At 39.1% G+C, this 25,972-nt stretch overlaps 2 protein-coding genes across 5 annotated transcripts in view; one reads left to right on the top strand and one right to left on the bottom strand.

Moving 5' to 3' along the window:
* The first annotated feature begins 1,166 nt into the window (after positions 1–1,166).
* Positions 1,167–15,254, top strand: KBTBD2 (kelch repeat and BTB domain containing 2). 3 transcript variants are annotated; one of them, XM_064506542.1, is made up of 5 exons: positions 1,167–1,417; positions 7,866–7,967; positions 8,595–9,126; positions 11,940–12,105; positions 12,545–15,254. In XM_064506542.1, the coding sequence occupies exons 3-5, from the start codon at positions 8,957–8,959 to the stop codon at positions 14,078–14,080; spliced, it is 1,872 nt and encodes a 623-aa protein (XP_064362612.1). In that variant the 5' UTR covers positions 1,167–1,417; positions 7,866–7,967; positions 8,595–8,956; the 3' UTR covers positions 14,081–15,254. The 3 variants fall into 3 exon arrangements, with proteins under 3 accessions (XP_064362612.1, XP_064362611.1, XP_025956537.1); XM_064506541.1 differs by having other exon boundaries at positions 3,890–7,967; XM_026100752.2 differs by lacking the exon at positions 7,866–7,967.
* A 3,604-nt stretch (positions 15,255–18,858) lies between these two features.
* The window catches only part of AVL9 (AVL9 cell migration associated), a 46,070-nt gene continuing 38,956 nt past the window's right edge, over positions 18,859–25,972 (bottom strand). For both annotated transcript variants that reach the window (XM_026100756.2, XM_026100757.2), the window contains exons 15-16: positions 24,703–24,791; positions 18,859–23,867 (exon numbers count right to left, since the gene is read on the bottom strand). In XM_026100756.2, coding sequence (XP_025956541.1) covers positions 23,773–23,867; positions 24,703–24,791 — 184 coding nt within the window. In that variant the 3' untranslated portion in view covers positions 18,859–23,772. The remainder of the gene's footprint in view (positions 23,868–24,702; positions 24,792–25,972) is intronic.

Genomic DNA, 25,972 nt, shown 5'->3' with positions numbered 1-25,972 from the left:
TTGACTCTGCCTGGGTCTTACAGGAAACGAGAATCTGAGTTGCCACTTCACAGCTTGAGAGAACCTCTCTGAATGACGGAACGCTACAACTACCATCAGTACTGGGGAGATGGCAAGACAGGAACACACAACCAACGTATGATGCACGTAGGTGAGTAACTGAAGAAAGGTAAGTGTGGATGCTTAGATATAGTTAAGATATCTAGGTTGTGAAATTACTCGTATTTTTATTGTTTCTTTGCGTAACATTCAGATTAACCTTGTCCTTTGCACTAAGACACAAATTATGAAATGGGCTCTATCAGGGAAGAATTGTTGATCTTGCTGTTCTCAGACCTCCTCAATGAAATCTTGTCTTTTCTTCTTATCTTGGACTTTGATATCATTTCTGTGACTTGTCTGGGATTTTTTAAGCCCTCAACTCCTGGATTCATCTGATTAAGCTTTCACCTATTTTTGAATTACATTTTTAGCCTACCTCTTGGTGGACAAAAACTGGAAAACACAAATGGACCCAAAGGGAAATAAATAAATAAATAAAACTGTGTGTTTTTTAAGAAGTTGATTATCTCAGGATTTTCCTTTTTCTTGGACTAGACTTCAGACTACTCCCCTTTTCCATGCCCTGCTGTTTCTCTCCTGCTGCAGGCGCAACCCCTCAAAGCCTCAGGCTGCATGTGGTAAAGGCAAAGCCAGGCTCTGCGACTCCGGCACTTGGCCAAATGACTGTTCTAAGTGTACGGTGTCTAGGCTCTAACGAGGACCACGGAGGCCGGGAATGGAGGTCCTGGGAAGAAGAGAGGGACCATGGCGAGCAGGGCCGAACCGCCTACTCTCCTGCCTTCCGACCGTTAGCCGTTAGGCTCCCCGCGCTCATGGGCGCCGCGAGCCGTTCCCCCCAGCACCAGGGACCTCCCGCGCCGCCAGCCGGCCGGGCACGCTTTGCCTGCCGCGCAGGCGCACTCGCCGCCCTCGAGAACCCTCTGCCGGTCCCACCTCAGCGCCCGCCTGCGCAGCAGGCGACGGAAGCGCTCGAGCGGCCGCCGTTGCCTTGGCGCGCCGGCGCTTGCGTAGGCAGGGGAGGCTCGAGGGAGAGGAACAGGAAACGGGGGTAGGCCGGCTCGAGACAGGGCGCGCGAGGCTCATTCCCCCGCCCCCAACGGTCGCCGCTCTGGGCATGCGCAGGGGAGGCGGGCGCGCCAGCGCGCGGCGCGTCGTAACGGCCGGCGGGCGGAGGTGATGCTGCTGGCGATGAGGAGGAGGCGGAGGAGGAGGCGGAGGGCAGCGCGCCTGCGCGCGTAGTGGCCGCCGCCTCCGCAGCCCGGGGGAGACCGGATCCTCCGCCCCCTGCTTTCCCGCTCGCCCCGCGCCGCCCGCGCTCGGGACGCTGAGGCCGAAGAGGAAGCGGCGGTTGGAGGTTTGTTTGGGGAGATGGCGGCGGCGCCCGCGTCCCCCCGCGCCGCGAGGCGACGGCCGCCCCAGCCGGGCCCGGCCGCGACGCCGTTTCCCGTCTCGTCGCCCTGCGGCCTGTGAGGGCGGCGGGCCAGCCCAGCCGTGGCCGTGCGGCGGCCTCGCCTCGCCCCGCCGGCCGGAGGCCCGCGGCGGCCCGTGCCTCCTTCCCCCCGGCTTGGGCGCGGCTCCGCCGGCGGCCGCTGCGGCTCCAGGCCCCGCCGGACACCGGCAGAGACCCGTGGGGAGGGGGGGCGCCCTGGGGAAGGCGGCGTGGTGGCTGCTGTGGCCGCCTCGCCGCCCTTGGCCGGGGCCGGCTGCTGGTGCGGCGGAGCTGGAGAGAGCCCGGCCGGAGGAGGGGAGCGCGCCTGGCTGTCGGCGGAGCGCCGCCGCCGGCGGGCCTGGCCCCGGCCATGGCCCCCGCTGTGCGCCGGCGCTCGCGCAGCGGCCCCGCTGCCCGTCCTTAGCGTTGGCCGGGGACTCTGGCGTGGGGGAGAGGGAAGTGGAGAAATGGAGGGACGGGATGGCACGGCACACCGGGGTATCGGGAAGGGGAAGAGTGCGTGCCTCCTAGTGCTGTGCCGCCGGCTAGAGGGGACTGCGGAGCACTTTCTGTGGTGGGGACATTAGGGCTCCCAGCGTTTGAGTGTGCCTCTTCGGCCCGGCACGTAGAGTAACGTGAGTGTTTCTAGAGATGCCCGAAAGGGCGGATAGGATGTAGTCTTCAGGAGAACAGCGCTGCAGTGGGCACTGCTGTTTCTTATAGTTGACCACCTTTTCTTGCGGATACGTCTAGATGTGTGTATGTATAGTATTAGGACTCATAGTGACTTGGGGGGAGGGGGTTCAGTATGTGTGGATTTGAAGATTAGAATAATTCGTGGTGAACTTTTTATAGACCAAACATACGTGTAGTAGAGAATGCAAGATAGCTTTGAAATCAACCATTTGCATGCGTAAGATTTTCCAATATTTAGTATTTCTGTTACTAGAAACACTTGCTATAGGGAATAAATACCTGCTGCTTTTCAAGTAACTTTAATTATGATTTAGAAATAGATTTGGGTAGTGTTTAGCACCTGTATTTTTAGAGGTTTCCTTGCAAAACCATGATTTTTGTTTTGTTTTGTTTTTGCACTACTTCATTATCACAGTCAACCTGAGTGGTATCCCCCTCTCCCCTTCAGTTTGTCAGTTTGTTTCAGAAACTCCAATGCCTACCTCCAGTGGAAATTTCTGTGAGTGACTGGAGTTCATCTAGGATTATTTCCACTTTAATTTTGTTAAGATGATGCAGTTAGGACATCATTAAAATACCTTATCAAGTTAGTTCGGTTTCTCCAAAGTGTATTAGGAGAAATAGATAATTTTCAGTATTTCAGATACTCAGATAAATCATATAACCACACAATCTGGGCATAGGTGTTACACCTCTTATCTGATGATTTTGCATGTGGAATAAAAAGGCCCAGTTATACAAGGTGCTGTGTAACTCTAGCATCTTGCAGGAACAGAGCGAAAGTGAGGAAAGAACTTTGCTGCTTATTTGGTCAGTATTTTTTGACTAAATTTTGGACTTTTTTTTGAGGCAGGGTTTTTAATTTTGGTCATGGGATTGTGAAATTGACCAAAACTGGTGCAAGTCTTAAGATGTTTCATCCTTAATTTAGTAGCTGTTCCACTTTGAGAATAAATGGATGTGAATGAGGTACCCATTATATGACTCTAACCTTTCAGGAAGTAATTTAAGATTACTTAAGCCACACTTATTATTAGCCTAATTTCTTAATTTAGAGATGCTTGAATTTTTGTAGCTTAAATATTCACTATGAAACTGTGATAACGTTCAAGGGAATGATGTACCCTTGTGAATTGGAATTGAAGTTGTTAAAGGAAAAAGTAGCTTTTTTATTCTAGAGTTCAGTGAAAATGCACTTGTTCTGTATATTCATGATATATGGCTGGACCTTACTAGAGACATCCATGGCTTATTTTTTTCAAAGGTTTACTTACCAATGCAGGTCAATTCTTTCCACGAGACGGAAGTGCCCTTGGGGATGGAAACCGTACCTGTGCTCTACTTAGGCCAGGTGCCAGGTTAAGTTGTTGGTTTATCTTGTGCTACCTTTACTTCTGTGCAGTTTTCTCTTTACTGTATAACTTCCTTTAGGAGCAGAAAAACAGGGGGAAAAAAAAAGGGTACTGAGGAGTGCACTGTGACCAAACATGTTGTTAGCCTGGAGTCTGACACTTCCGGTCTCTAGTTTCTGTCTAGTTTCAGGAAGCTCATCTACCTTGAAGTTGTAACTCCTGTCCCCAGCATAACGTGTGTTGAAAAACTTCCTGTATGAAATGAAAAGTAATTTTCAGGAAGACAACAGTGTAGGAATGAACTTGTCCTTTCTGATTTTGTTGAGATTTCATGTCATTGTCTTATCAGATACAATCTCCTTGATGCCCTCAAGTTTCTGGACTCCAGTGCTGTCAGTGATGGCTTTGATGGCTTCAGAAAAGAGGAAAACCTCCAAGTCTGAAACTGCTTCATCAATTACCTGTTTCTTTTTCACTACTGAAGAAGCAAATTTGTTACGTTGCTTGGGAATGTAGAGCTTCCAACTCCTTTTTCTCCTTTGTTTCCCATCTTTGAGATCTGTTGGCTAGGTGTATTGGTTTAAATAATTGCTTTTAATCTTTCTTAGCATTTATACACCCCCTCTCCCTGTGCCATGAGATTGTATATGCATTTTGAAACATGTTGATTTGTAATTCAGCATAGCCTTAATACTGAACTTGGTACTTTCATTGATAGCTGGGAGGATCACTGTCTCTACACACTTGAATGCTTGTGTAGTTTGGCATATGGTCGTTCAGTTCTTAATTCTGACATTTTATTATGTTAAAAATAGTGAGTGACTCACTTCTTTAGACATGTTTTTACTTGTGATTTGTATGAAACTGCGCTTGGATGGAAACTGGAATTTGATTAAAAGTGCACAAAAGTAGCATTTAGAACTTTTTATTAGTTATAACTTGCTTAAATGAGCTGGATGTCCAGGCAGTTAAGTCCCCCTCCCTCAACACAGTGGTTTATTGAAGTGTTAATTGTAGTTAAGTTAGTTTCAGAGGTGTTTAGATGGTTGAAGGTGCAGATAGGAACCTGCCTGTGGAACGTTAACATGTCCTTGTTTCCCAGAATTTTATTGGAAGTTAGGCATCTAATCTGGCTTATTAATGGGATCTTTAGAGGAACCTATTTCTTTTCCTAGTATCAAAATATCTAAGTTATCTAAGGAAAGGTGTGTCTACACATCTCTGTTCTGCCCTTATTACTTGGGAAACAAAAGTAAATTTTTTGTTTAAAACATAAAAAAGCTTAAGATGACTCTAGTTCAGTTGAAGATTATACTATATCTGTATGACTTTCATATTTCGCTGTTATTCAGATTGGAAATAATAATTTTTTTCACAACGTAAATCAAAATATAGCGCTAACACTTCCATGTATGTAGTGCAGTATGTATTTCTGTTTATAGAGTTATATCTCTGTTTATAAGTCTTTGTCTGACCTTAGAAGATAAACGGATTCAAGGAAGGCAATTAATAGCACTGTGCCATAACTCATTAACATTTAATGATTGATTTTTGGAATGGCCTATTTCAGATTTGAACTACATGCACCAATGTTAAAGCCACCTCATTAAAATAACTTACTCTATAAGGAATAATTATGTAAAACAAAACAAACCCTCTTATCCACTTGTCACTTAATGTTGGTCTCCAGCTTGATATGGAGTTACTTTGGATCACTGGGTAACATTTTGGTTCAATTTGCAATCTAGTACTGCAGGGGCTTTCCAGCTGCTATCTACCAACCCTGCTTTTGATAGCAGTCTTTCAAGAAGTTACCCAGAACAAGGTGGCATAAGAGGTAGGTCATTCCAGTGGCACACTAGTACTGAGGGAAGAGTCTCCTTCATGGAACTTGGGATTCGAGGAGTATTTTTACTCTGTTAGCATCATATGCTGAACTGAATTTCTAACTTCAGCCATCTGTATCTTTTCATCCATAAATGACAAATGTCTACTTCTGTGTAGCTGTTAGAACTACAGAAGACTGTTGATCTTTTCAAGTTTGTAACACCATCAATGCCACTGTTTTTCAGTTAGCTGAGATTAAGAGCTGTATGCCAACCAAGCATAGTGCAGTGCGCGACATTAGATTGGGACTTGTGAGAACTGAGCCTCTTAGGGTTTTCCTTTGTCCAAAGCCACACACTTGCCAAATTGCTGCTTATTTCAGTGTGTCAGTATTTCATCCTCTAAGGTGAGAGGGACATCGCCTTTAAAAATTGTCTTGAACTCTTCAGGGAGGGGTGTGAGAGAGAGTCAAGTAGTCTTGGATGACTTTCCATGCACAAAATGATGTTCGTACACCACTTACCCAAATGTTTTGAACAAATTCACTTCTCTTTGTCAAGTGATTATAGAAATAACAGTAACTTTAGAACAAAAATTCAGAGAATGTTGACAGATTGTCCTTCTAGGAGAATTTAGTATCGTTCCAGTAGAATGGAGTGGGATGGGACTTTTATGTTCTTCAGCAAACAGTTATCACTGTCAGCAAAACACAGTATAGATGTGGAAAACGGGACCTGTGTACTTAACGTGTGCTTGTTCCTCCCAGCAGAAGACCTCCCTAATGCACAACATTGAAAAGACACTCTTTCAGATCAGCTGTAAGCCAAGGAGACCAGCTTTGTGAATTCACAGTTCAGAGGTGGTTCACATCCACATAAATGTTCTGCAGCAAGGCTCCTGTCATCTCCTCAGTCTTTTCTGTCACTCAGGGTCATACTCAAATGTTCCAGCTATTTATAGTAATTAATTTCACAGTTTCAACTTGTCTTCTGTTCAACAGGTCCACTTTTTCAGTTACCCACTGTCAGCCTCATGTTGCCAAAACTGTCTTCGCTCTTACTACCAGGTGTATATCAATTTCTCTGTGGAATCTTTTAGTTCTGTTAGCCAATGACTAAAACTCTGTATGTTTAAGTTTTACTTTTTTCCTTCAGTTTCTAAAGATTTATATTCTTTAAAATTACATCAGAACATGAAGTTATGATACCAATGATTTCTTAAATCTTACTAAGCTTTAAAAGAAGTAATACTGAAGTTCTGCCTGAACAAAGCTTAATCCACCAGTTTGTATTCTTAAAGCTGTACTCTAAGTCAGGAAAAACAATGCTGTGGATAGACCCTGGATACCAGCAGAGCCATGAGCTATTTATTTCTATGGAGCTAACACACTTAGGAAGTCTGCATGTCTTTGTAGCCATTTAAGGTTCAGTGCAAAATCTGTCAATGGATTAGGTTGCACATTAAGCTATTATCAGATAACCAGGATAGCAGTCAGTGAGGTAGAGACTGGATATGTATTAATTTGGTGAAAAGAAGCTGAGACTTGAAGAAAAACAGTAATTGCTTTAGATAAGCCAGTTCCTTGATGCACTTCCAGTTTTGTGACTTTGGTGTTTAACAGCACTTGAAACTCAAAGGTCTGTATGAGGGCAGGAATTCCATGCTAATAGATATTATTACAGGAGATAGTAGTCTCTCCTTCTCCCTCCCCAAAATATTAACACTTATTCTGTTTTTTCTTAATTAACTGGCTTCACTTCAACAAACTGAACACTGATGGCTTTGATTATTTTAATTGTTCTCCAGTTAAACAACCAGTGAAAACTAAGAGTTTGAATATGTGTGTGTATTTTCTCTTCGTGTATATTTCATCACTGATAAAGAATTAGGTCACTGACACTAAATTGGTAGTAACTGAAATGGCATTAATTAAGCATATCTGTTTTAAGTGAGTGAGTTTAAAAGACAGCTATCTTTGAATTGTGTTACAGGCAGGCCTCTGTTGAAATAGCAGATCTCTCACGTGGCTGGCAGGTATTTCTACAGTGTTCATCTTGCACCTAATCTTGTAATTTTGCCTGGAATTTAAAGTATGTCATTTCAAATAAGATGGATTTCTACATTCCCCATTCTTCGTGAACTAGTGATAGTGACTTAGATGTTAGACAAATACGTCACTGGTTGTTCCTAAATTTGGGAGTGGAAAAGAACAGTGCAACATTAGATAAATCTTGAAGTACTTGATAGATGTGGTACTCTGTCCTTTATGATAATGATTTTACTGTCAAAACTCTCCCATTCTTAATTATGTTTCTGTGTTTGTGTAGAAAGTAAGATAAAACCTGACTGTTTTTTAAGAGAGGAAATATCCAAACAAGAAAACAGACTTTGGTAGCTTGTGGTCACTTTATAAACACTTTGTAGGTATTTTGACTGCCGCTATTCCATCACTCCTTTGCTACTGTTATCTGTTTAATTTTTTTTCCTCCTGTCTATAGTGGTAGTGCTTGTCTGGCTGTATGGAAATGACTTGGAACAAAGGATAAAGTGGAATGTAAATAGATGAAGCGCTTCTGGAGAGAGCTGATGAAGCAAGCAAGGTTTGGAAAGATAGGTTGTCAGGTTTTTTAATGCTTAGGCTCAGGTTCTGCTTGCTCTATAGTAAAATGCCAGGGGTGATAGGTGGAATAAATGGTTTTATGGAGATGTTGGAAGTTGACCTTGAAAGTGATGGACTGTTTAGGAAACTGCATCTATTAGAAGACCTCATATTGATAACCTTAAGTAGACAAAAATGTATGGGCAATAAAAGAGCTGCTTAATATGGGAATGAAAAAAATGTGGCTATCTTACCAATGATTGAAGTAAATACACAGGTGAACTCAGTGGGAAAACTGGGTGACTCTTGTAGTAGGAATAAAGTCTTTTCAAACCTCATTTAAACTCTTCAAGGTTAGAAGCTGTGCTGATAGATGCATGAATTAAGATAACTTTTTCTAGGTCTGTATGAGAATTTGTATACAAGCTATTCTGCTTTGCATTTCTTTGGGATATTTTTATTGTTTAAATTTTTCTCTTCTCTACAAGGATTTTTGGGATAGTACTTAAGTACTTATGTAGAAATAATTCTTTTAGGCAGTTGCTTTACAAAAGGGTAACTATAAAAGGGGAAAAACAATTTGGAATAAGTACTAATGTGTAAACCAGTTTTATTTTCCTGCTTTCAGTCACTCAAGTGCAGCCACTGATCACGAGATGTTACCACGAAATCTACCTCAGACTTCGCTTTTGCTCATTCATTTGCTGCATCATTATAAGTCTCAACAGGATCTCTGCAGATGCTCTTGAAAGTCTCTGAACAGATTGTGACATCACGTCAAAGCATGATGACCTAACAGTAGGTCAAAATCTAAAACATTGATTCAGCAGTCCAAGCTAAACTGCATTTTGTTATCAGTATCGCTTCTGAAGGCTACAGACCTCCTGCCATTTCTTCCCTGGTTACTTCAGAAACATTCAGCTGACCCTTTTCTGGTAGAAAGATCTTGACTTTTCTCTCTGGTCCTGGAAACATTAATGGAATACAGTCATGTCTACCCAGGACGAGAGGCAGATAAATACCGAATATGCTGTATCCTTGCTGGAGCAGTTAAAATTGTTTTATGAACAGCAGTTGCTCACTGACATAGTATTGATTGTTGAGGGCACTGAATTCCCCTGCCATAAGATGGTTCTTGCAACATGTAGCTCGTATTTCAGGTAAGTATTCAAAGCAGGATCTATTAATTCAAGTAAAGTATGATATCTGTTTTTGAGTGTAATATTGCTTAATTGATAAACAGTTAATGTGTTGCAGAGTATTTTAGAGAGCAGTGAAGTAAATCACAGAAATCCAAACGTTAATAGCAAACATGAAGAGTAAAATTTTTCTAGCATCTTGTGACTTACTCTGGTAAATATTTTAGTTTTCTACAAAAGTACAGAAAGAAATCACTTGTGATAGTTTTCTTTAGAGAGTTAATTGAGTCTGAATAATGTTTACATTTCCAATTCTTCATACTTTTTTTTCTAGATGAAATTAATCTTTAAGTATTTGATCTTCTCTGTTTTCCAAGATAGGGTAACTAGGTTTTATTTACTTGGCTATGGGAGTTCCCATTATGATTACTTTATCTGAAGTGTCTTAGCAGAAGCCTCTGCTAAAAGTAGGGATTGCTATGCAAATTTATGGGCTTTCTGTTCTGAATCATCTGTTTTTCTCTATTCAGCAAAGAAGCCAGAAACTCTGCTCTTGCCTGACAGTCTTGCTGCAAAGCAGCAGTGCTGTTTTTTTTCCACTGAGATGCTGTTGCAATTTTTAATTCATTAGCTCCTGTTTTCCTAAGTGTCCTGTTTTTCTTTTTAAAAGTTTTGTTACTGAGATCTATCCAATGCTACTACTTTTTGCAGATAACTTCATAATAAGTCCTAGAAAATGAGGCAGCATGGATTTTCTGCAGTGATTAACCATTTTCGTTAGCATCACAGGATAATTAATCTGCTTGCAGGCAAGGAATTTTAAAGCCTTGAAGCTCGTTTTGGTGACATCCATGGGTATTTTGTCTTCCTAATGCATTGTGAATTATAGCTTTTCTTTCCCACAAACGGTTTGCAAATTCTGTTTTCTCACTGAGATGGTCTCTCCATGCAGAACACTTTCAAAGTGTTTTCTGTATTTTGTCTACTTTCTTGTGTTAGAGTATAACTCTTAATGCAACAATATTCAATGGGTAATTTGATACTTTCACATAAATGTCACTTGTTTTTTTCTATATTCATCTTTTTTTTTAATCTCAGATGAATCTGGTACAATTTTTAGCAACAAATACCATACGATCACTAGATAGTGATTATTGGTGGTGGCCTTCTGCAGATGACATAGTTCCAACAATCTATACAGTAAGAGCCACTGGAAATGTGATCAGACTTAGTGTGGGTGGCTAATCATAAAGCTGGAAAGCTCTCATGAGTCCATGCAGTGTGCTGCATTAGAATATGCAGTCAGATCTCTTATTCTTATGTATTTATTATTTATGGAATGGGGTTCTGACACTGGTTAAAAGAAGTATCAAGCTTGTGGTTTTGACATGTTCTGTTTTTCTTCCCTGCTTTGGTTTACGAAAAGGTGTTCAGTTTCCAAAATTTAGCTTTATTATGAAAAACTGATAGCCCTGAAGGAGACTTTGGGGGGTGGGGGGTGGGGAAATATCTCCTAGACTGATCTAGCATTGTGTATGAATATGGACAGCTTACCTTTTGTCTTTGTACTTAAGCACTGTGCTAGCAGCAGCTCAGCTCTGGCACGTGCTGCTCAGCTGTGCCTAAGTGTGCAGTACAGCCAGATTCCGTAACAGCTCCCCCCTACTTTCTATGAAGAGGAGAGAGAATCTTTCCAGGTACTCGTACTGTCTTGCTCACCTTCAGAAAGCTGCCTGGCAAGTTGAGACAAGATACTCACTCGGCCTGTCAATGACTCCTCCTAAAATGCCTTCGCCCTGAGTAAAGGAACTTAAAAGAATGCAGAGAGATAGGGCACTACTTATTTTTATCGGATGCTTTATGGTATGGCTTTTTTGAGGGAATGTATCCCTGTGTCCCATTCACCTATGTAATTAGAGGCAGGACTACAGGGAGCAAGCACCCACCATCCTTCTAACTTCTCTTGTACCTGGTTTCCTTTAAAAAAAATAAATAAATTTTCAATATGATTGTTAATATTAAATTTGAATGCATATAAAAGTCTTAATCACCTATTTAAAAGAAAATATCAAGTACCCAATTTACAGTATCAGAATCCAGTTAGTTCTTAACTGTGTTGTGGTTAGAAAGCAGAATGGGTGATAAGTATACAAAGCATTACCAAAAAAAACCCCTTTTTTAGAGTTGCCTTTCTGCTTTTCAGAAAGATGTAGTAAGGATGTTTAAGGATTCTTTCAGAACAAGTCTGATACAGTTTTTTCTGACACTGATTTTGACTAGAAACTTGTAGTTTACTGCATATTGTAAAGAATGGTGTATGAGAAATGCTTGATGTAGTGTTAGTGCTTGTCCGTCTTTCTGGACAGGCTTTTGCCTTCGCTTAGAGCATGTCTTTTGATAAAACTGAACTGTTAGTTGCATAAATCTGCTTCTTTTGTTTTAGAATCTTAAGATCTGTCTGCATATGCCTAAGCAGTATTTTCTGGAGGATGTTTCTTCCCTCATATCATTATCTAACATAGCAAAGTTTGAAATTTCAATCATTACAGTTCTCTGCTGATTAACATAAAATAGTATGCAAAAAGATAAAATACTCTTGCTGAAGGCACTGATGATACTTTTTGAATGTTTTATACAAGTGCAATTTTAAATGCTAGATGGAAGCCTTAGGTAAATACCCAACTCCTGTAAATACACAAGCAAAAAAGAATATTTATCTTTTAGAGTGAAATCACTGCAGACTTACAGATGGTAAAGAAGCTATTAAAGATTGCAGTGCTTATTGCAATTGTATTGTATAGGGTCCTTGTCTTAATTTGTATATTTCTCTTCAGAGCCATGTTCATGAGTGGGCTGAGTGAAAGTAAACAAACACATGTACATCTGAGGAATGTGGATGCAGCCACTTTACAAATTATAATAACTTATGCATACACGGGTAACTTGGCAATAAGTGACAGCACGGTAGAACAGCTTTATGAAACTGCCTGCTTCTTACAGGTAGGAATGTTTATTTTGAATATGAAATAACTGCTTCTAATATCTAAACTAATTTTTATTTAATTTCTCTTAGACACTCCTTTCTGTTTAGTTGTTTCAAAATACTCTTGTTCAGTTTGCTCAGTAGCGTGGACAGCACTCACTTGGCAGATATATTTTTGCACATATGTTCCTCCTGACTTGAAGGTCTCTTTGGAGGGTGGAAGTAAAACAGTGCACTTGTAACATTTAGATAATTATTTTCTCAAAGGGGCATCATCACGAGATGTACTTAATCTGTATGAATCAGTTAAGTCACTCCTGTATTTTTGTGTATGTGTAGTATTCCAGGCTTAAACTTGGTTGTTCACTTCTAAGTGTGGGTATTTTTACCTACTGCTGGTAAGTTAAGTATTACTGCATACAATCTGTTCCTTCATGTGTTTTTTCTTTGTTATAGGTAGAAGATGTGCTACAACGATGTAGGGAATACTTAATTAAAAAAATTAATGCAGAAAATTGTGTGCGTCTGTTAAGTTTTGCTGATCTCTTCAGCTGTGAGGAGTTAAAACAGAGTGCTAAAAGAATGGTAGAGCACAAGTTCACAGCTGTGTACCACCAGGAGGCTTTCATGCAACTGTCTCATGATCTACTGATAGATATTTTAAGCAGTGACAATTTAAATGTGGAAAAGGAGGAGACAGTTCGTGAAGCTGCTATGTTATGGCTGGAATACAACACAGAATCACGATCACAGTATTTGTCCTCTGTTCTTAGCCAAATTCGAATTGATGCACTTTCAGAAGTAACACAGAGAGCCTGGTTTCAAGGTTTACCGCCTAATGATAAATCAGTTGTGGTGCAAGGACTGTACAAATCTATGCCCAAGTTTTTCAAGCCCAGACTTGGTATGACTAAAGAAGAGATGATGATATTCATTGAAGCTGCTGCTGAAAACCCTGGTAGTCTTTATTCTTCTGTCTGTTACAGCCCACAGGCAGAAAAAGTTTACAAACTCTGCAACCCTCCTGCTGATTTGCATAAGGTTGGAACACTTGTAACTCCTGATAATGATATCTATATAGCAGGTGGGCAAGTTCCTCTGAAAAACACGAAAACCAATCACAGTAAAAGCAGCAAACTCCAGGCTGCCTTCAGAACTGTGAATTGCTTTTACTGGTTTGATGCACAGCAAAACACCTGGTTTCCAAAGACGCCAATGCTCTTTGTTCGTATAAAGCCATCCCTGGTTTGCTGTGAAGGATACATCTATGCAATTGGAGGAGACAGCGTAGGAGGAGAACTCAACAGGAGAACTGTGGAAAGATACGATACGGAAAAAGATGAATGGACCATGGTAAGCCCATTGCCATGTGCATGGCAATGGAGCACAGCAGTAGCAGTTCACAACTGCATTTATGTAATGGCACACAACTTGATGTACTGTTATTTTCCCAGGTCAGATGCTTGGGTAGAAATGGCTATGAGACAAACAAGTAGATGTTTTGCTTCAGCTGCCGCTTTTGGAGATAAAATATTCTATATTGGAGGATTGCATATCGCCAGCAATTCCGGTATAAGACTCCCAAGTAGTACTGTAGATGGGTCTTCCGTAACTGTGGAAATCTATGATGTGAATAAAAATGAGTGGAGAATGGCAGCTAATATCCCTGCCAAGCGGTATTCTGACCCCTGCGTTAGAGCCGTTGTCATCTCTAATTCTTTATGCGTCTTTATACGAGAAACCCACATGAACGAGAGAGCAAAGTATGCCACCTATCAATATGACCTGGAACTTGATCGCTGGTTTCTAAGACAGCATATATCAGAACGTGTGCTGTGGGACTTGGGGAAAGACTTCCGGTGCACTGTAGGAAAGCTGTATCCATCTTGCCTTGAAGAGTCCCTGTGGAAACCTCCAACGTATCTCTTTTCACCAGATGGAGCTGATGAATTTGAGCTGGATGGGGAGATGGTTACTTTACCACCTGTATAGCTCCCAAATTAGATTGTGCAACCAATTCTGCGCTCAGCTACCCTGAAAGAAATAGTCACGTAAGAACAGGTCTTGAAATAGAGATGTTAAACCTGTCCTTCATGAGCTGTATTTTTATGCCCTACCTAACATTTGCAGCCATTCAGTATAAATCAGTGAAATGAGCAGATACGCTTCCATAATCTGAAATACTATTATCTGATAATTGAGAAATATATGTATATCACAAGCTTAAGCATCTGACTTGTCTAAAGAATTAATTTCTAGTTCTATAAAGTCTCAGTTCAGCAAATTAGCTTCAGAAAAGTAATTACTGTTTCTAGGATGGTATGTCACTACTGTTCTGAAAGTATCTTCCAGTTATATTTGAACTACTTCTGGATATCCTACTTAAGTGCTAGTTATGTAATTCTCAGTGTGGCCTAATTAATGGACTGTGCTGCACTTAATACTAATATCCACGTTGGTATAGTAATGCCATTAAAAGAAAAAGAAACAAATCCCATGGATCTACCTGTGGTAGGAAGGGTAGATCTTCCATTGTATGGTAACATGCAGGGCAAAATGACTGCAGGTTCAGTCAAGCTGTATTATTAGGTGCATGTATTCTATTTTCACTAACTTATACCTGTCTATTTAGAATACAGGTCTTCCAAGCAGCTGGTAGTTTACCAGGTGTGGACTTAAGTTGCTGGGCTTGCAATAGGAATTGTCAGCCCTCATAGTGCGGGTCTGTGTGGAGCTTTAATCAGTAAATGTCTCCACATTCTGTATTACAGTAACATTGGCTCATGTATATTACTTCCTGCTGCTGATGTATTTTTCCATTGTAAAACAAAGTTTTAGTGTGGATTAACCAGGTCTTTATTTTCTGTTAATTTAATAACAAGCATTACTGTAGTGTGATTGTGTATAGATATCCCTTAGCTATCAGGTTTTTTACTTTTTTGGGGGGAGCAAACTGTTCAGGAATATCCTGTGCTCTGTGTGCAGGAGAGCAGATGACTAGTGCTGCTCTGGCATTAATCCCAGGAACCACTAGCAGTAGTGGGGCGCTGCCAATCTAACATGAACACAGGTGCTTCATGACAGACCTTACTAGCATGTTCAGCTGCATCATGTTCTGGCACTGTATTTTGAATGACATTAATTTATTAAAAAAGACTGAATCCAACTGTGCTTGGGTGTGCTTTGTGGTTGAAGTTGATACAGTTATAGCCCCCTCCCCTACCAACTGATCCAAATTTAAGAAAGTGGTTTGTTGAAGACAGTTTCAGATAGTTCAGCTGCAAGAGGCTGGGAGACATGTCCATTAGTTACACGTGCTCACTAGTTGGTCAAGAACTGGAAATTGAGCATACAGGTCAAACTGAGGATTATGTAGTACTTATTCCCCCAATAGTAAGATTTCTGTAAATCAGTACTTCTCCAATCATGGGACAAACTCTGCTCTACTAAAAGTGAGAAGGAAGAGCATTACAGAAGTAATAGGGAGACTTTTACCTAAACTCAGAAGGTAGGTCTCCTAGTTCCACTAGAAGTTTCACTAGTTGACTTTATTATTTGCTTTGTATTCCAGACAATTACATTTTACTGAATTTGTTTATTATCCTAGTAAATACAACCTGAGCTTGCAACATGGAAGGCACGTTTTTGCAGTTGGCTGTGGGAAAGGGACCTTAGATTAGCAAGCTGCCCTATATAAAACTCTTCTCATACTCTGGCATTTTGCAGTGTAAGGTTTTAGAATAATGAGTTCCAAATGAGAAAAAGGCAGACTACTCATTTCTGTGGGTGAATCACATGTTTGCATTCACTGCTGCATCAAACTGTTTTTGACACCTGAATTGCTTAGACAAGAGTTGAGAAGTGACTCTGTGGATCCTGTTAGGAAGCTGAAAGTTGTCTGCCAGTGGTTCTGTTTATGTCGCTTTCCTGTGGTCTGGGACATCAGGTTGTGAACCTGTTTTGTTTAAGGGAGTACATGTTAGAAGAAAAACAGCTGAACAGTGATACTGCTTTGTACTGCAAGCTGGAAAAATCACACACCTCAAGTAAAAGTATCAGTAGTATCTTGGTAACTCCAGCTTGACTGGACTGCTGAACTAAGTGGGTCATCCTCACATTAGCTGACTTTATCAAGCTGTACCCAATAGCAGTAGGCTCTAGGTCACTCCTAAGTTCAAGCGTATATGATCTGTAGCTAATGACAGCACACAGTGGTGTTCTGCTTTTGAGAATTTTAAAGTTAAGTTTTAATAGGAAGTAGCTGACTAACCTTATTTTTTGCAAGAAGGTATGCATACGATCTTAAATTTAAGCGTAGCAACTATTGGTCACTGTTGTCCTGCAGAACCTGAAAGATGATGCTTGATTTTACCCATGTAGGAGCATCCTTTAAAATACAGGTGGTCTACAACACTTCTTGCTAGTTTGCCTTTTAAAACGTTTTAGAACATTGTTAGGTTGTATAAATCTGTGTAGTACCTTACTTCAGGTACTGTTTATAATACAGTGCTGAAAGATGAGACTAGTCAAATCTCTTTTTCCAGTGATTTTTTTTTTTTTAAAGAAATCCTGTCAGTTCACTTATGCAGTTAACAATCACTGCAGTCAATATTCAATTCCAAAGGAAAAGAGCTGTCACTGTCAAAGGCTGCTGTCACATCTAAGCTCCTGTATAAATTGGAAAGGAAACTGTGCAGGCAAAGTACTGCTGTATGCCTGAAAGTGGTTGCTAATGGCAGAATTAGAGAAATATTTCTGTGGGAACAAAGATAACAGCTGAAGAAAATGCGGGGGGGGGGGGGGGTTTATAAATAGAGCAAAGATGATTAAAGCATTCATACAGTTCTAAAGTAGTATCTTATGATGAAGCTTCAGTCTAATGTTATACTACTGTTCAACCTGAGCTTGGCTTTGAGGTGCATTTACGTGCAAGTTTGAAGGAACCAACTTTGTTACCTTCTCAAACATTGCCATATATGCTAAAAGTAAGTTTGCCTCTTTTATGGTAGAAATACTTCAATTTTTAAACAAACAATTTCAATTCCTCTCTTCCTCCCCCCCCCCCCGCCCCAAAAAAAGAAAAAAGATCTGGCCTCCACTAATGATTTCCAATGCATTCACTTTTTTTTTTTTTTTTTTTTTTCTTTTTTTACAGTTAAGGCTACATTCCTAACTGCAAGTTTAACTTCTATTCCAAGGGGAAATAAACAAAACTAGGATGGTGAAGTGTGTCAAGCTTTATAGAGAACAGATAGAAGGCTGCCTAATCTTTAGGAATAATATTTTTAAAGATAATTTTTAAAAAGTATTTTAAAGCACTACCTGGTACTTATCCTCACAGTATGTCTCCTTTTTCTGCTTAAAGCTTCTCTTAAGGCATACAAGCACCTGTTACTGTTCCTTAGCACTAACTGCACCTGTGGAGAAACAGTATCACCACTACACTCATTACCAGGCTAGTGTTCTTCCTCCTCCATTTCCCATTTACCACCACCTTTGGATTGTTTTCTCTATTTCTGGCTCTGGCTTGGAGCACGAAAGGAGGCTGGGGTAGGCTTGCCCTCAAAACACATTTCTTTCCACTTTGTGCCCACCATTAGCCAGACACGGAGTTTTATTTAAAATATCCCTCCTACAGCACTTGCCAGAAGTACCATTCAGCAAGGCAGGAGCTCTTAGCCAGCAAACTTACAACCTCGAGCAGAAGTATTAGTTGGCTGCACGAAGGCCAGGGTTCACACACAGTGATATGCAAGATGAGCAAGAGTGAAACTGCAATAACTACCTCTGTGTGTGCTTTTCTCCCATTCTACTTGAAAACATGTAGAATAGCCAACTCTTCTACAGTTTGATCTAATTTGTAAAATTAGACACCTTTGTTTCAGCAAGGAACTGGTTTAAGCACTGTGCACACACCCCAGTACTAAAGTGCTAAAGCATGACTCTATCTGAAGTGTTAAGTCACCTTATGTCTTAAAATGGCAGAAGAAATGCATACATGCATTCTTAAGCACCTCTAATTAATTAATATGACTGAAGATCTAGTCAAACAAGACAGTAAGGATACTAAGATGATGATGATGTAATGTAGTCTGAATTTATTTTAAGGTCTATGTGCTAAATACCAAGCTAAGTCTTCATGCTGAGATTTTCTTTAAAAAGGTACTGTAGTACTAGCTCTTAGCTCTGAGCACTTGTTCTTACCAAAGTTAAAAAATTTGAGTTTCACAATATAAGTATGCACAGACATATTCTTCAGTCAACTTTAAGCACTGCATTAAATATTTCAAAACACATACATACACAGTTTATTAATAGCAGCAAAGACCAGTGACTATAGGTTGTATTAGGCAATACATTAAACCTCACTTATTTTTTTGCCACTTTCTGGGATGCCTCTGCTTTTAAAGTTCTCCACCATGTTTCTGTGTGCTTTTCATGAAGTATTTGAATTTAGAGATAAGATATCAATTAAGTTTGCTCAGTCAGTACTTTTAGCCTGTTTCATGTAACATGCAAATGATATTGGTCCCCACGTCATTTTTAAGAAGACCAAATAACTCTGTGTCTGCCTTTACTTTAGATAAGCATGTTTAGACTGAAAGAAGAATAGTTAATTCATTTTCTTCATTCTTGCCTGGTCTAGAAAGCACTGCTACTTTCTTGGTAATCTAGATTCAAACAAGGGAAGAGGATTTAGTAGGTGTTCTCTACTACTGTTGAAGCAAACAGTAAATATGCTATTGTCAATACTAGTCAGTAAATTCAGGCAGGGAAGTAACAAAACAATTTTATTTTCTATGAATTATTTTTGGAATGTAGTATTACAACAGGAGCAGTCTATGATTAAGCAATGATTTTATTTTGAACACACACAGAAGTAAAGTACTCAACAAGCTAGCTAGACTTCCAAGTTCCATCACAGCAGAGATTACACTGTCTTTGTACAGATGCTATACAGATGTATCATATCACTTTACAGGGAATAAAGTAATCAGAACAAAATTAACCATTTTAAGGACACTGATAGAAGTAATACATCTGCAAATTGTTTTACAAGTCTAAACAGTACTTCTAATGTTTGATAAAGAATGGGGTGAAGACCACAAACCTGTCAGAACTAAAGTTCTGTGCCTGCTCTTTTTAAGTCAGTCTCTCTTCCACTATAGTATTAAAAACTCAAAACACCATGAAGCAACTCTCTATAAGTCCTTAAATCACATTACAGTAATGCAATATTTCTGCCTTTAATGAATACTCTATGTTGCTCTTTTAAATAAAAACTAAATACCTTCAAGAAAGCAAAATTACAACATGTAAATGACACAATGCAAGTTTGTTTTTCAAAGTCTTTAAAGAATTACTTGCATATGGTCAGAATAGTAGAAAAATGCAACAGTTTTTTTCAAAATATAAGCTCTAATGCACATTTGAATATTATATATGGAAGTCAGTTTCTTCCTACTGGAAAAAGTGATTTACCAAATCATTCTCAGCTAGTTATGTGGCAAAATCAGAGTAAGCATCTTAAAAATAAATCTTTAATGTATAGCTCACTATTGCAGAGAGCTAGATACGTAGTAATTAACTTACTCAGCATCCTGATTTTGACTAGATGTCACAATCCACATTAATTGCATATTATTTTGATGTTTAGTTCAAAATTACACAGTTTTATCTAAAGTTCTTACTGATATATGAGAAGTCTGTCACCTACTGAAGACTTACCATTTCCCAAAGGATAATATTTGTTAGGAAAAGAAAACAGTTACGCTACATGATCCACTTGCCATAAATTTGCAAAAGCAACATCCATAGTGAGTTTAAATGGAATACAAGTTTCAAAAAGACTGACCATGTATTACAAGCAGCTTCTAGTATCAAAACCAGATATCTACAGTTTCTTCTAGTGGTATTAATTTCTTAAAATAAAACATCTTTCTGAGCAGACAGAGCTTTGAACAGGCTGGATGTATTTAATTTCAAGCAGCACAAGAGAAATCAAGTACATTACTTGTATGTTCATTTATCAAATAACAGTTTCTATATTTAAAAACTGCATTTACACCTTCACTTTCACAATTAAATACTGCCACATTAGTTTCTCTGCTTGGTAATAATTTCTATGGAAATAGGAAGCTTGTTTAGGCAAAATACTAAATTTAATTACAAAGGTGCTTGAAACAGATGTACAAGGTTAAACAAGTGCAATTTATTAGAATACTGATCTAAAAATTGATACTTGTGATACATAATATTTGAGAAAAACCAGTGTCCGGTGTGCACAGGAATTAAGGTTATGACATTAAAATGATTAATGAAAAATACTGAACACTTTAGTCCAATCAAATATTAGGTCATCCATACTTTGTCTTGGGGGTTTTGGGGACCTGTATCTTGTATCTACATACACTCAATAGGCAGTTCCCCAAACCCTGGCACGTACAAAAAGCAGAAGTTGATGCTTTTCACTTCAGAAAGTCAAGAGAAAAAAAAAGAGGTACCGTTGTACTAACAGTAAATCAGTTGTAACTGTACAGTGACAGCCAGAAATACCTTTGCAACATGCATCATGACTGAGGTGTAACTAATTTCAATGCTTAGTCATCATAGGCAATGTCACCAATTCATTTAGGACTCCATATTCCTTGCAGTGGAGAAATGGATGTCAGGGTCTTTGAGATAGAAGTTCAACTGCATTAATCTTCAAGGATAAGTAATAATGCTTGTTTTGGAAATTTAAAAACAGACAGAGAGGAGAGGCAAGGAGAGGAAAGTAATAGGCATTTCTCTTGGATTTATCTAGAGAGGTTACAACAATTAAAGAAAGAAGAAAACTAAGAGCTCTTATTAATCTCAGTGGCTGCATGCCCAACTGTAGCCCAAAGAGCAAGCATATGCATTAATGAAGACCACCTATTATGAAGAACACTTTGCCTCCATCCACTGCAACATCTCAGTCCAACTTGCTAGCAGGAAGCTGATTCTTAAGAAGATAGAAAACTAATACAAGTTTCTTATTCTACCATTTGTTAAATGTAGAATAAAGACACTTTTATCAGTTTGCATAGGTTTGTCTCTGCAACAGACAGCTGGGAGAGTAGGACAGAGACTGCTCAAAGATCTGTCTGGTCTTCCTGCCTGTTGAAAACACTGTGAAGCACCACAACAGACTCCCCACATGAAACAGCAAGCAGCTAGGCATCTGCTGAGCACTGCAGACGGCACCTCATTCTGCCTTTTCTCAGGTGAATCTAAACAATCCTGCCCTTACCAAAATCCCCGGGTCAGTGAGGGAGTTTGTGGGAGTGAGGGGAACGCAAAGAGCTACCAAATCAGCAATATGACTTTGGGGCAGAGGGGAATTCTACAGAAGGAATTAAGGTGAAGAGGTGACAGAAACAAGGATATTAAAAAAGGACCCCGCCAGTCCGTTACTATACCTTGTACATGTAAATCCCAACTACTTGCCTAGCTCTTGGAACTCACCATCATGAGCTCCTAAGCCTAGACTTTCCTAGTGTGCCTTAGGTTGCTGAGGTTAGTTTTGTAAGTGCTTAAATCCTTTAGGCCGTAGTGAGTCTTCACTACAACATGAAGCCTGATCCCCTAAAATCCAGCCAGCAGATAATACAAATTAACTATTTCACAAAAGCAAGTAATTATTTTCTTATCTGCATGCTGAATCAGAATGCTCTAGAATCATCACGACTAATTGCATCCCTACTCTGATTTCACCAGAGCTCTTCCTGCATACTAGGTATTTCTCAGCCTTTAAAATGATACAAATGTCTATTACAGATTTGTGGAATAGAACAGAAAAGAGCATCAGTCATTTTAAAAGATACACATATATACAGAGACCAAAAGCAATAGTTACACTTCTACAGGTACATTTTACTTGTATGTCAGAAGCAGTAGATTAGTAGTGCTTTTCAGAGGCATTATTTGCCCTTTTCAAGTAAAACTATTTAGACTAGCAGTATACTTTCAGATTTTCCATGGCTGTTCTGTCTGTAGCTTGCCCTGGAAAAAATAATGAAGGCCTTAAAACAGATCTTGTGTTTTCAAATTCAAAGTGTTTTTTGAAGTAATAAAGGTGAAAATTAAGTTGTTGGATAGTAACTACTTGATACAAATTTGGCTTTTCTATTAACTTTTCAAATGCACCTAAAGAAATTAGAAGTGAATTTCTTAAAACAAATTACATTAGGCTCTTCCTAGTTACCTCTTGTACAGCTGCTATATTTTGTTCGAGGAATAGAAGGAATAACTATGACTTGAAATCTTGGCCCCAGAAAAGAGCGTGGCAAAAAGCTGACAGATACCCATGAGGCAATAAACTAAGAGTGTCTTTTACTGTATAAAGCTGGAATACTTGCTAGTGTAATGTAGAAAGCAGTAACAGCTACCACATGGGGATGTTAGAAGGCATACAGAGGAATACACTTTAAAGAAACAGGAAATAATTTGTTTCAGAAGCAGGAAATGCATGAAGTAGAATATGCTTGCATACAGAAGACACTGTATTTATGCACTTATATATGAAATACAGCATTATGCCACATCTTTTCACATAAACTATTGTATTTCTTCATACATGGATATGAACTGAGCTGTTCCAGTTACTCTCTCAATTCTGATGTTCCTTTCCTTATGAAAATAGCAGTTATTTGAATAAAACATTCCCTGAGTAAACACAGAAAATCTATACAGCTGATTTTCATTTGAAAGAGTCTTCATAACTTTACTGGCAATAAAAATGTTCAGAGTTTGCTACTGTGCTAGTTTTAGGTAATTTTAATACTTTGTATTCATATGCATGTAGTTACATTTATGGTGTAATTACATCCCAATAGATGATTCTATCCCAATTTGGGAGAGCTGTTTTTTTAAATACTTTTTCTGAAGAGGTCTCTCTAACCGGACTCCTACTCATGTCCCAGGGTAAAACACAGCTGAAACATACGTAAAGTTGAGAAGGCCTACTGCATAACATCGAGAAAATACTGATTTCACAATTGTCATACAGATTTGAAAACACAAAGAGTTAGAGATAGATTAATCTAACAACTGTATATGGCTACAGAGGAGAAAAAGAAAGAAAAATCTCAAGTCAGCCACAGCATCACTTTGCACCATGCCGATTTTAATTTGCAGGTGAAAGCGAGAAGGTTCCACCTGGCTTGGAACCTTTTAAGCGTTCCCACCATATGCTTTTTGCAGACATGCTCTCAAATCTAACCTGAAGGAGAAATCAGTATTCATACTCTGGTTATTTCTAACAAGAATTCACAAACATTTGGCTATCTGAATTGAAAAATATAGCTAATTTACATAAATATCTTCAACATCCAAGAAAATGTACAAATCTGAAGTTAAACACATTTGGCTTGCAATAAGCCCTGTTTGCTAATGTCTTTATAAAGGCTCAGATTTAAAGAAAAGTAGTCATTTTAAACCAGTATGCTGCAAACGCCATCCCATTGTATGGAGACACTCACCATTCTTCTATACTTCTAGGGAAACTGAATGATAACATTCCACATCTGTTTGCAAGCAACATATGCCTCATTTTGGTCCTGGACTGTTAGTCTTCACTCCTACATTTTGAAGCAGTCTTTTTAGAGCTCAGAGAAGCCACTGCACCTGAAATATTCAGCAGCACTGTGCAGTAGCATTGCTTAGTCCCCAAGGTTTTGTGTTGACTGAGTAAAAGTGGAAAACCATGATGACATGGCCGATTTTGCACTTGTGAAGGCTCCTCCAACTGACTGACCTGCATTATAAAATGAAAGAAAGAGGGTCAATGATTGTCATGTTTTTGTCATCTTGTCATTACTAGGCCCATAAAACAGCACAACTGATTGTCTAATTTGGGATTTAAAAATGCAAGTCCACAGTCTGTGTCATAAAACATTCAAAGAACTCATAGTAGGTCAGCAGAAATGGCCTATGTTTTCCTTTGTCCTGGAGGACCTGTTAGGATTTAGTATTGAAAAGTGCTCCTGGCCAGAGTACACAGCAGCAAAAACAAGTGCAAGACTCCAATGCACACAGCAAGCCAAACAGTTTTCAGCAAAGCTACTACAGAACAGCTACAGGACTCTTCAGCTGGTGGACTCATGTTCTCTCACATTGCAAAGTGACAATCTCATGAAGGTGTCCCTGTTCAAGTGCAGAAACTGCTTTTCCAGAAGACTGCAGACTATTGCAAAACCTACAGAGACTGACAAAGTCTTTGTGATTTCAGCCAGCTCTGGATAGTTTCAAAGTGATACAAGAGTGAGAATAGCTGAATGCAGAAGGCAGTGTTGTGGTCTTAAGCATTTATAGAAGACATGAAAAGCTTTTATGCTAACCTCTCCCATGTTCCTATCCAGCTTACAATGGAAAAGAAACTTATGCTAGTTTCTTTGGCCTAACTGCTTCTCTTTCTACTATCATGCAATATACAAGGCCTCAATCAGCAGCTTAGCTTCTCAAAACACTGCTCTATTTTGTATGTATGTTTTAAGTACACTTTGATTAAAATGAAATATAAGTGAGATACAGGATGCTTCTACAAGATAGACAGTGCCTAGATGCAAGCTGGCTTTCAATAAATTTCTTACCTACAGCTTTTCCTGTTTGTACAACATTTCGACTAGTGGAAACCATCACATTTCCAATCTTCTTTCCACGTTCACTATTTTGCACTGAGCTAAACGAAAGAGATGCTGAAGACTGTTAGTCATCTGACATATTATCTCTAATTGTAATTAAACTATAGAGTTAGAAATATTTTATATATAGCATAGGAATTGTATGGGCTTGATATACATATACACACACATATATACATATATATGTACATATATACACACACACAGACACACACAAAATCAAGCCTGTACAATTCCTATATTGGAAGTATGCATCTCATCCACAAAGATCAGTTAGGCATAGAACAAAAAAAAAAAAAGCAAGCAACAACAGTTCGTTCTTATAAAACACACTACCACCTCTCATAAATGTTTACTAAAATGCATTTATGTTCTAAATTATAAAATCAAATTTATAGAAATTTTGGGAAGTTTTAGCTCTGATCTGTAAGTCTTAAAGGAGAAATACATGTTAATGAATAGTCATCATTTCTCTAAATAGGGTTTACTTTGTAGTTTGCTTTTAAGATGTAATTTTTGATCAAGTATAATTTAACTCTCATGCTTTTGTTTCCAAAAAAAAAAAAAAAGTAAAAAGACGACAGACACTACCATCATTTGGAAAGGACCACACAAAAGTAATCAGCTCTATTGCACAAATGCAATCACTTGAAAATAGTCTCATTTAGTTTTAAATCATAACATTAAAGTTTCAGAGTCATTTCATACTCTGAAAACCTATTTATGTAAAACTCAACAACACAGCTATAGAAAAGCATGCCACATTCTCTTCCACCTCACAATTTTCTACATTAACTTGTACTTTCAAAATCTTCAGTGTAGATGAAAAGCAGAAAGAACAGAGTACGTCTCAAGAACAAATTCAGGTACAATTTGCAAAAAATTAAGTAATTTTGATGAGTATCTGACAGGTGAATTGCTTCTGAAGAATACAGATACTGTTGTAAAAATATTTTTATTATTAGAGACAACTACTGATCCTTTCACATTCGTTTCAGAGTACCAGAAAGTGTTAATATCTCCCCTTTAAAAAAAAAGAAAGGGGGGGGCACACATAATAGCCATCCCTGCATCTTTCAGATTATTAAGTCTTTCTACAAAGGCTACAAGCCACAATAATAGTAAGAGCTGCTATCAGCATGCGCCTTATTGAAGGCAGTTACCTTGAGCTAAATCTTTATTTGTTCGCAATTCTCAGTTTTCATCACAGAAGTTTAAT

This window comes from Dromaius novaehollandiae, chromosome 2 (genome assembly GCF_036370855.1).
Source record: "Dromaius novaehollandiae isolate bDroNov1 chromosome 2, bDroNov1.hap1, whole genome shotgun sequence".
NCBI lineage: Eukaryota > Metazoa > Chordata > Aves > Casuariiformes > Dromaiidae > Dromaius > Dromaius novaehollandiae.
This window is presented reverse-complemented; position numbering and strand designations above follow the sequence as displayed.